The 10,133-nt window shown below is 42.1% G+C and overlaps 1 protein-coding gene across 1 annotated transcript; it reads left to right on the forward strand.

Annotated features, from left to right (window-relative positions):
• The first annotated feature begins 2,530 nt into the window (after positions 1-2,530).
• Positions 2,531-9,226, forward strand: LOC115153003 (BAG family molecular chaperone regulator 3-like). The gene is made up of 4 exons (XM_029697990.1): positions 2,531-2,856; positions 5,903-6,241; positions 6,436-6,786; positions 7,176-9,226. Exons 1-4 carry the CDS (start codon positions 2,662-2,664, stop codon positions 7,989-7,991), a joined length of 1,701 nt encoding a protein of 566 aa, XP_029553850.1. The 5' UTR covers positions 2,531-2,661; the 3' UTR covers positions 7,992-9,226.
• The last annotated feature ends 907 nt before the right edge of the window (positions 9,227-10,133 follow it).

Here is a 10,133-nt window from a genome sequence, read left to right on the forward strand (position 1 = left end):
CTCACTGGTCACCATAGCAGCATGCGCTCCAGCAGGAATATTTCACTGGTCACCCCCAAAGCCGATTCCTCCTTTGGCTGCCTTTCCTTCCAGTTCTTTGCTGCCAATGACTGGAATGAACTGCAAAAATTACTGAAGCTGGAGACTCATATCTCCCTCACTAACTTTAAGCACCAGCTGTCAGAGCAGCTCAAAGATCACTGCACCTGTACTTAGCCCATCTGTAAATAGCCCATCCAACTACCTCATCCCTATACTGTTATTTATTTGATTTATTTTGCTCCTTTGCACCCCAGTATCTCTACTTGCACGTTCATCTTCTACACATCTATCACTCCAGTGTTTAATTGCTATATTGTAATTATTTAGCCACTATGGCCTATTTATTGCCTTACCTCCCTTATCCTACCTCATTTGCACACACTGTATATAGACTTTTTCTATTGTATTATTGACTGTATGTTTGTTTATTCCATGTGTAACTCTGTGTTGTTGTTTGTGACGCACTGCTTTGCTTTATCTTGGACAGGTCGCAGTTGTAAATGAGAACTTGTTCTCAACTAGCCTACCTGGTTATATAAAGGTGAAATAAAATAAAAAATTAGTTTGACCACAGAGTGAAGGAAAAGCAGCCAACAAGTGCTCAGCATATGTGAGAACCCCTTAAAGGCGGTTGAAAAAGCATTCCAGGTAAAGCTGGTTGAGACAATGCCAAAAGTGTGCAAAGCTGTCATCAATTCGAAGGGTGGCTACTTTGAAGCATCTAAAATATATTTTTGATTTGTTTAACACTTTTTTGGTTACTACATGATCCATATGTGTTATTTCATAGTTTTGATGTCTTCACTATTATTCTACAATGTAGAAAATAGTCAAAATAAAGAAAAACCCTTGAATGAGTAGATGTTCTAAAACTTTTGACTGGTAGTGTGTATATATATACACTACTGGTCAAAAGTTTGGGGTCACTTAGAAATGTCCTTGTTTTCCTCTGTCCAGTGTATGTTTTTTTTGCCCATCTTAATCTTTTATTTTTATTGACCAGTCTGAGATATGGCTTTTTCTTTGCAACTCTGCCTAGAAGGCCAGCATCCCGGAGTCACCTCTTCGCTGTTGACGTTGAGACTAGTGTTATGCGGGTACTATTTAATGAAGCTGCCAGTCGAGACTTGTGAGGCATCTGTTTTTCAAACTAGACGCTCTAATGTACTTGTCTTCTTGCTCAGTTGTGCACCAGGGCGAGTTTCAGGAGAAATGTCTTTGTTTCTGGCCCCTTTGAGCCTGTAATCAAACCCACAAATGCTGATGCTCCAGATACTCAACTAGTCTAAAGAAGGCCAGTTTTATTGCTTCTCAAATCAGAACAACAGTTCTCAGCTGGGCTAACAAAATTGAAAAAGGGTTTTCTAATGATCAATTAGCCTTTTAAAATGATAAACTTGGATTAGCTAACACAACGTCCGATTGGAACGTAGGAGTGATGGTTGCTGATAATGGGCCTATGTACGCCTATGTAGATATTCCATAAAAAAATCTGCCGTTTCCAACTACAATAGTCATTTACAACTAACAATATCTACACTGTATTTCTTATCAATTTGATGTTATTTTAATGGACGAAAAATGTGCTTTTCTTTCAAAAACAAGGACATTTTTAAGTGACCCCAAATTGGCTCCAATTAAGCGCCGTCCACAGGGTATGGCATGAAGTTGCAAAATGGAGTGATTGACTTCCTTCCTCAAGATCCCTTTTACCTTGTACAAATCTCCCACTTTACCACCACCAAATCACCCCCAGACCATCACATTGCTTCCACCATGCTTGACAGATGGCGTCAAGCACTCCTCCAGCATCTTTTTATTTTTTCTGTCTCAACTAAGGTTCTTCTTTGTGATCCAAACACCTCAAACTTAGGAAAAAAGTGTCATTGACAATTAATCTATCTTCCTCTGTCCAGTGTCTGTGTTATTTTGCCCATCTTAATCTTTTCTTTTCATTGGCCAGTCTGAGATATGGCTTTTACTTGCTTTGCCTTAGACCACTGCGCCACACGGGAGGCCCGCAAATGAACTTTTAACAAGGCACACTTGTTAATTGAAATATATTCCAGGTGACTACCTCTTGAAACTGGTTGAGAGAATGCCAAGAGTGTGCAAAGCTGTCATCAAGGCAAAGGGTGGCTACTTTGAAGAATCTCAAATCTCAAATATATTTAGATTTGTTTAACACTTTTTTTTGGTTACTACATGATTCCATATGTGTTATTTCATAGTTTTGATGTCTTTACTATTATTCTACAATGTAGAAAATAGTAAGAGTAAAGAAAAACCCTTGAATGAGTAGGTGTTCTAAAACGTTTGACCGGTAGTGTATATATATTGTCAATTATAACGTTACTTTATCAACATTGACCGACGATACATTTGTAACTGTAGCCACCATCTGAGCTGAAACAGTGTGAAGGATACATACAAACAGAACTTTGAGGTTCCTGACTGAAATGCCAGTCGCCTCACTGTCAGGCTGGAACCCTTTGAATCTCGAGACACACTGGCAACTTTTACGCGACATTTACCGTGCTATTTATTTCGAGAAACTTCCAGCCCCATCTCCCACACGTCACCGTGCGGAATCTTTAAAGGGTCCGTTGACTGAATAAAATGTCACGGTATATAGGATCAAGGAGTTTGAGCAGCATGAACACACAGTCACCAATGGTGGATATGGTCAATAATAACGATCCTCTACCGCCAGGATGGGAAATAAAAATTGACCCACAGACAGGATGGCATTTTTTTGTGGATCACATTAATCGCACAACAAGCTGGAATGACCCAAGACACGATTTCAAAAAGGTAGGCTCATGGATGTGTAGTAACATGATGTGTACCGTGGGAGGGCTCGTGTGATATATATTCAAAGTTGGAGTGAAATGTCATGTCTGCTTGACAGCATGGCAGACACAACACATCATCTCTCTAATATATGGCACGGTCCTCGATCAAGCGCTTCAGTGGTTAATAATGATGGTCACCGCTTCTGATACGCACTGACTTATATTATAGGGGAGACAGAGTGGGCATATTCTATTTATAGTAGGCTATGCTTCTATACATTTTTATTTACTTTAAAAACATGAGCTACAAATTGCCTCTGCTAAGACTTAATATACGCCAACGCAATGGAATGTTGTCTATTGTAGGCTCCAGCGCTCTCCCACATGCATTAAAACGGGTTAACTAACAATAGCAATAGCTGTTATAAACGGCTATGTTCTTGTGTAATGGACTAAGCTGAGCAACGGCTGTTATAAAAGGCTATGATCTTGTGTTATGATCTAAGCTGGCAGGTTTGTTGATGACGCACTGCAGTCATATGTAAAGCCATGCCTTTGAGCGTTTGACCATTTCCATAATGTTTATTTAAAGCCTATTAGGCCAAGCAGACTCCAGACTGCATTTGTTCATATTTCGTACACTCTTAGAAAATAGGGGTTCCAAAAGGGTCATTTGGCTGTCCCCACATAGGATAACCCTTTTTTGGTTCCAGGCAGAATTCTTTTGGGTTCCATGTAGAAAAAGGTTGTGTGTAGGGTTCAACTTGAACTCAAATGGGATCTACCTGGAATCAAAAGGGATTCTTCAAAGGGTTCTTCTACCAGGACAGCCAACGAATCCATTTAGGTTTTTAGATAGCACCTTTTTCTTACAAAAACGTTTCCTTACAAGGGATTTGAAGGTGTTCATCACCCACCCATATATAACAGCTCCAAGGAACCTACAATAGCCTACATTAAATGAACAAATCACTGAATTTGTTGATATGGTTTTACACCATTGAACTGTGCAGAAGTACGATGTGTCAACTTTAAATGTTGAAGGGTTGGAGGAGCAGACCCTAGGCTGCCAGTTGGCGTCTTGCATTAGGAAGATCAACACTTTCTGCTGTCCGAAGTTAGTGTCACTAAGAATCTGCTGGAAAGACACAGCTGTCAGGGGATAAAATTGGTGCAATGCTGGCAATAAACAGGGACCCTGCCAAAATGGCAGAGGGCAAAGGGTCGTTCAGAGCTATTTGCTGTGTCATAACTACTTTTGTTGTATAAAAAAAGTCAAGGAATGATGTAAAGAAAAGGTAGAATATACCCCACACAGCACTCTTAAGTCATATTTCATTGTAATTGTTATTACCATGCAATATACAGCAATTTTGTTATTACATAGTCATGGCAGCTTGAGACTGTTCCAATACAGTGAGTCCAATGGGCCGACAGTCTTGTGGACAAACTTTTGTCTTTGTCGTATCAAACTGTGTGGACTTATACTGAACAAATATATACACGGAAGATGTAGTGTTGTTCCCATGTTTCATGAGCTGAAATAAAAGATCCCAGAAGAGTTCCATACGCACAAAAAGCGTATTTCTCTCAACTTTTGTACACAAATTTGTTTACATGCCTGTTAGTGAGCATTTCTCCTTTGCCAAGATAATCCATCCACCTGACAGTGGTGGCATATCAAGAAGCGGATTAAACAGCATGATCATTACAAAGGTGCACTTTGTGCTGGGGACAAGAAAAGACCACTCTAAAATGTGCAGTTTTGTCACACAACACAATGCCACAGATATCTCCAAGTTTTGAGGGAGCGTGCAATTGGCATGCCTCCAACGTTGTTTTTGAGAATTTGGCAGTACGTTCAACCGGCCTCACAACCGCAGACCACGTGTAACCACACCAGCCCAGGACCTCCACCTCCGGCTTCTTCACCTGCGGGATCGTCTGAGACCAGTCACCAGGACAGCTGATGAAACTATGGGTTTGCACAACTGAAGAATTTCTGCACAAACTGTCAGAAACCGTCTTAGGGAAGCTCATCTGCGTGCTCGTCGTCCTCACCAGGGTGTTGACCTGACTGCAGTTCGCCATCGTAACCGATGTCAGTGGGCAAATGCTCACCTTCGATGGCCACTGGCACGCTTCTAAGATTAATCCCAAAACTGGTCATGTAGTGATATCACAGAGAAACTGTTCCCTGCTGTCACAGTCAGATGTCTCACTCTGACAGTTGACTGCTTAATTGGTTGTCTTGGTGATCACCAAGACAGCATCATGGAGTTTTTTTGTCTCCACTGTGAGTTAAGATCAACATACATGTGAGGACATGAGACAACTATGATTTGTTATGTTTTATGATAGTAAACACTGCCTAGCAAACCAACAAATGCAGAGCCTACATACCCACATGTAGTGATGGCTTGCTTCTTCTGACAGGCACATACTTGCAATTGGATAAGAACTACACTCTTAGAAAAAACGGTTCCAAAAGGGTTCTTTGGCTGTCCCCATAGCAGAACCCTTTTTGGTTCCAGGTAGAACCGTTTTGGGTTTCATTTAGAAGAGAACCCTCTGTGGAAAGGGTTCTACATGGAGTCCAAAATGGTTCTTCCTGGAACCAAAAAGGGTTATTCAAAGGGTTTTCTTATGGGCACAGCTGAAGAACCCTTTTTGGTTCTAAATAGCACCTTTTTTTTCCTAAGAGTGTAGTTTCCTCTTCCAAGTGGTCAGAGAAGTGATACTTTTGACATCTCCCGGGGATATTTCACAATGTACCGAATGCTTTTTGCTTATAGATACCAGAGTAGATTCCAGAGCAGACATATTTCTTTCAGCCTCTAGCAAATGGCTCTTTTCAGTCAATCTCAATTTAATCTTAATAGCCTAATGGTCTTAGTTTGGAAAAAATAGCAAATCTTTCCGGGATGTTGGACATCATTCCCTCATAGAAAACACATTTTATGATAGATTGGCAGTAATTGCTTGCCTCTGGGGCTAGGGTTTCACTCACATACTTATTTGCATGCCTTGGATATGTATTAATTCAGACTTTTTTTCTTCTTCAGGTCAGCCAGCTGTCTCAAAATGGCCCCAGTGTGCCCCCAGAGCCGAGTCCTCAGGATATACAGAAGGCCTTCGTGAGAGACATGAAGCACCCCACCCTCCGTCAGGGTTACATCCCAATCCCAGTCTGCCATGAAGGTGGAGACATCCGTCAGCAACAGCAACACCAATGTTTCCCGTACATTCAGCCGACTGCTCTGCAAAATGTACGAGCAGACGGGCGGACACCCTCCCCCACCCCGACGCTCCACTGCAGGCCTAGATCTCCTTTGCAGGGTCCCGCCGAGAGCACTACCCCTGAGCCCTACATGTCCTGTTCGCCTAGCTCACAAGGACCTGAGGTGAGATTGATTTAGCTAATGAGATTACTATCCTCCAATGACTGATGTGTGGAGGATTTGCAGAGAAAGTTGTAGTTACATGCAGGTGTTTGATGTCGGAATCAAACTAAACCTCTAGCTACTTCTAGAGCTACTTGTAATATTGAATATACAATTGTACTTCCTCTGATTCATGCTAGACTTTCATTCCTTAGGGCCACCCCCTCCACCAGCCCCCACGACCCAGTAGCACAGGCCTCCAGGCAGGTTACATCACCATACCAGTGATCCACGAGAGGGCCGGAGGTCACCCACAACAAGCCCCTGTCAACTCCACTCTCTACACCCAGCGCTTTCCGGCTTACTCAGAGCTCCAGCCCTCCTTCCACCACCTACAACCAGAGGACTGGAGCGGTCATCATGGGCCCATGCCTTCTTCCCGGGACCGTGCCTCCCCCTCCCCGAGCGTGCTTCCCCACCACCGTGAGACTGCCGCCATCCATATCCCTCCGCATATGAGGAGCCAGTCTCCCCTCAGTGCACAGGTCATTACAGAGAGACCACAGGTACCTTTTTTCCATCATCGCTTCACCTATTGCCAGTCCAATGACAGAAGGATTAATCTATATAAAAAGTATAATATACGTACATAGCCATAAATGCCAGAATAGCAAATTTTACATTATTCCTGATGAATAATTAGCAGGTTGACATTTATTGTCATGAATCTTGCCCAAGAGGTAGAACTGAGTGATTTCCGCTAGATAGGCCAGCTGCAACATCAAAATTGCCTATATCGTAAACATTTAAGGTTAAGGTTAGCAGTGTGGTTAAGGTTAGGCATAAAATCAGATGATGTAGCTGTGCTAGTTAGTGACCACTGCAGAGCAGTGTCAAGGTCAAGATTCATGACAATAAATAGCAACATGCAAATAATTCCTTCTTCCTTCCCCAGGTCCACCACCACCACCATGTCCCACAGAGAGAATCACCCCACAGAATGGAGCAGGAGCAGGAGATCTCTCAGTATCCCCAAACAGTGCAGAGAGAGGCTGACACACAGCAGCTTCAACAGCCACAGATGTCACAACGACCACAACAGCCACAGCAGCCACAACAATACCAACAACACCAACAACCACAACAGTACCAACAGCCACAACAATACCAACAATCTGAACAGTACCAACAACCACAACAGTATCAAAAGCCAGAAAAATACCAACAACCTGAACAGTACCAACAACAACCACAACCTCCACAACAGCCACAGCCGCAACCGCAGCCGAAACAGACAGCAAACATCACGGTCCAGATGCCCCCGAAACCAGAAGCTCAGGAGCCAGTGGATGCTCCTGCTTCACAGGATGTCCCGCCCACAAAAGCAGAAAACGAGTCCGCCGCTCAGTGTCACCCAGGCTTGGTTAAAGTACAAAAGATAGTGGCGAGAGTGGCGAAACTGGAGCAAGAGGTGAAATGCTTTGATGGGAAGAAGAACGATAAGAGGTACTTGCTGCTGGAGGAGCTGTTGACCAAAGAGCTTTTGGCATTGGACTCAGTGGACCCAGAGGGGCGTGTGGACGTGCGACAGGCGCGACGTGACGGAGTCCGGAGGGTCCAGACCATACTGGATGCACTGGAAATGCTGGATGAGCGGCCATCGGAGCTAGTCAGTGAATCCTCGATGGAGGGCGAGAGCCCGCCACAGAAAGGAGAGCAGCCCAGCGCGATCAGCCAAGCGAATGTGGAGATGGCCAGGGAGATCTCATAATGACTGCTTTATTAAGTGAAAAGATGAGAAACGGCATCAAATATGACGTGGAAATAGGCTGCTCCCAATGCTCCCTATTCCCACCTTTCTACGGCAGATATCACATATGAACTATAAGATGCATGTTTGCTTAATTTACAGTGTTGGTATTGTCTGGTATTCACCACATATGTGATGGTGGTATCTGAGTGCAACATGTATTCAATTATGTTTAGCCACTGTTGTTGCCTTTTGCCGTGCCAATGTCTTTTTGCAAGACCATTGTCATGTTCAGTGTGTTAAGGACACATGCAGAATGGAGACGATCTAAGAGGCCTTTATCCATCCATATAGGAAAATACTATGAAAATAGCTTATTTAAAACAAAAAAAAGTACATCTATGTTGTTGCCTTCGGACCATGTGACGTGGTTGTTGTAAAGTTGTTCAATACATATTCAATAAGAGAACACTGGTTGTTGGTATGTATAGAGTAGGCTACATCTCTCTGTCTAAGAAAGGGCTTCAGTGGCTATTGTTAGTGATGTCTAATATTTCCCTCTTAGTTCTAATCCACTACTTCGAGAAACAATATTTACCTCAGATTCCATATGAAGAAATGGGATAAATATTAGTGAATGTTAATGATTCAGTCAGAGAAAACTATTTATTTTTGGGCCTCAGGTGACAAAGAGCCACTTGAGGGCAGAATCTTCCTTTTCTTCCTCTCAATTATTTTTCCCCAAAATATGAGTTATTTAACACACACCCAACAAATTACATGGTTGATAGAGTTACTTCGGGTTTCATTAGTTTCAGCCTGTAGGTGCATTGCCTATTTTGGGGTCTTGGCACTTATTTCACCATTATAATATGTTTATATTTCATTTATAATTATTAGGGAACTTGATATGTTACATTCAACAATTACATCCCGTCACCTTTGATTCAAGTAAGATTTAAAATTGGTAGAATGTTTTACAACATTTTTACATTTGTAATTTCACTTGTAATGTTATTTAAAGAAAGGAATGATTTATTAAGTTAAGAATGCATTTAGAAATGTTGGATGTGAGCTGCATAACCTCATGAGATGTGAGACTATCAGCATCAGCTGCTAATCAAGAATAACGATTCAAAGGGTCAATGTAAAAGTATGCATTGTTTATCACAGCTTGTGCATTGCAGGATGTTGCAGTGTTGACAACTTGGAGTCACATTGGCATGGTTGTAAATAAAATGATTTATTTTGACATAGTCTATAATTGAGTGATTTCACAGTAGGTTACAGTATTGTGATATGTTGCCATCCTTGCTATCAAGTGGTTCTATATGGTTTACGCAAATCTAAACCTCACCTTGTATCCTCACCATCACTTCACACCTTGACTCCATCATGTCTTATTTGAGACAAGCAACACATGGTAGATCCAGGAAAAAAATGACACATTTTAGGAGAATGCAAAGTCTTGAGTAAGCACTCTTATTAACTTGGCATGGGGTGTTTATTTTTAGGTTTAATATTCCATTCAATAATACATTACATTCACCACCAAACTTGTGTTTTTCACTAAGGGAGCATATAACCCTGCTGTAAGTGCCACCTGAAATAATATCATAACTAGTACAATTTCAACATACAAACATAAGGGGGAAGTGAAAGTTTGATATCATCGACCTTCAACATTCATAACCAGCCTAACAACGTTGATAATAACTGGTAGCCTAAATGTGTAATTACTCAAATACCAGTATATCAATAAAACAGTATTTGAATTGAATGTCGAATTTTGATGAGAGACATGTCACAAATTCAGACTCAAATCAGCTCAAACAGCTGAGCATTTGAATACCTTAAATTTACTGTCCGTTGGATTTTTCTCTAGCCTAGGCGGAGCTTATATTGAACAGTCCCAGAAAGAGACGTCCGCCAATCGGTGCACTGGGCAAGGTAAATCGAGCGCACCCGGTGGAGCTCGATATAGAATGAAGAGTAAGGTCACGTGTGATTGTTTTGGAGCGTGAAATCCTGTGGAGGCGGTTGAGCAACACTGACTTGGCTGTGACTGGGGCAGAGATGGATGGAAAGGCGGGGGTGAGGTGTTGAGGAGGACAGGATGGAGTGTAGTGGTGGAGTGGAAAAATGTGTAGGTAAAGTAGTGAG

This window comes from Salmo trutta, chromosome 18 (assembly GCF_901001165.1).
Source record: "Salmo trutta chromosome 18, fSalTru1.1, whole genome shotgun sequence".
Classification (NCBI taxonomy): Eukaryota; Metazoa; Chordata; class Actinopteri; order Salmoniformes; family Salmonidae; genus Salmo; species Salmo trutta.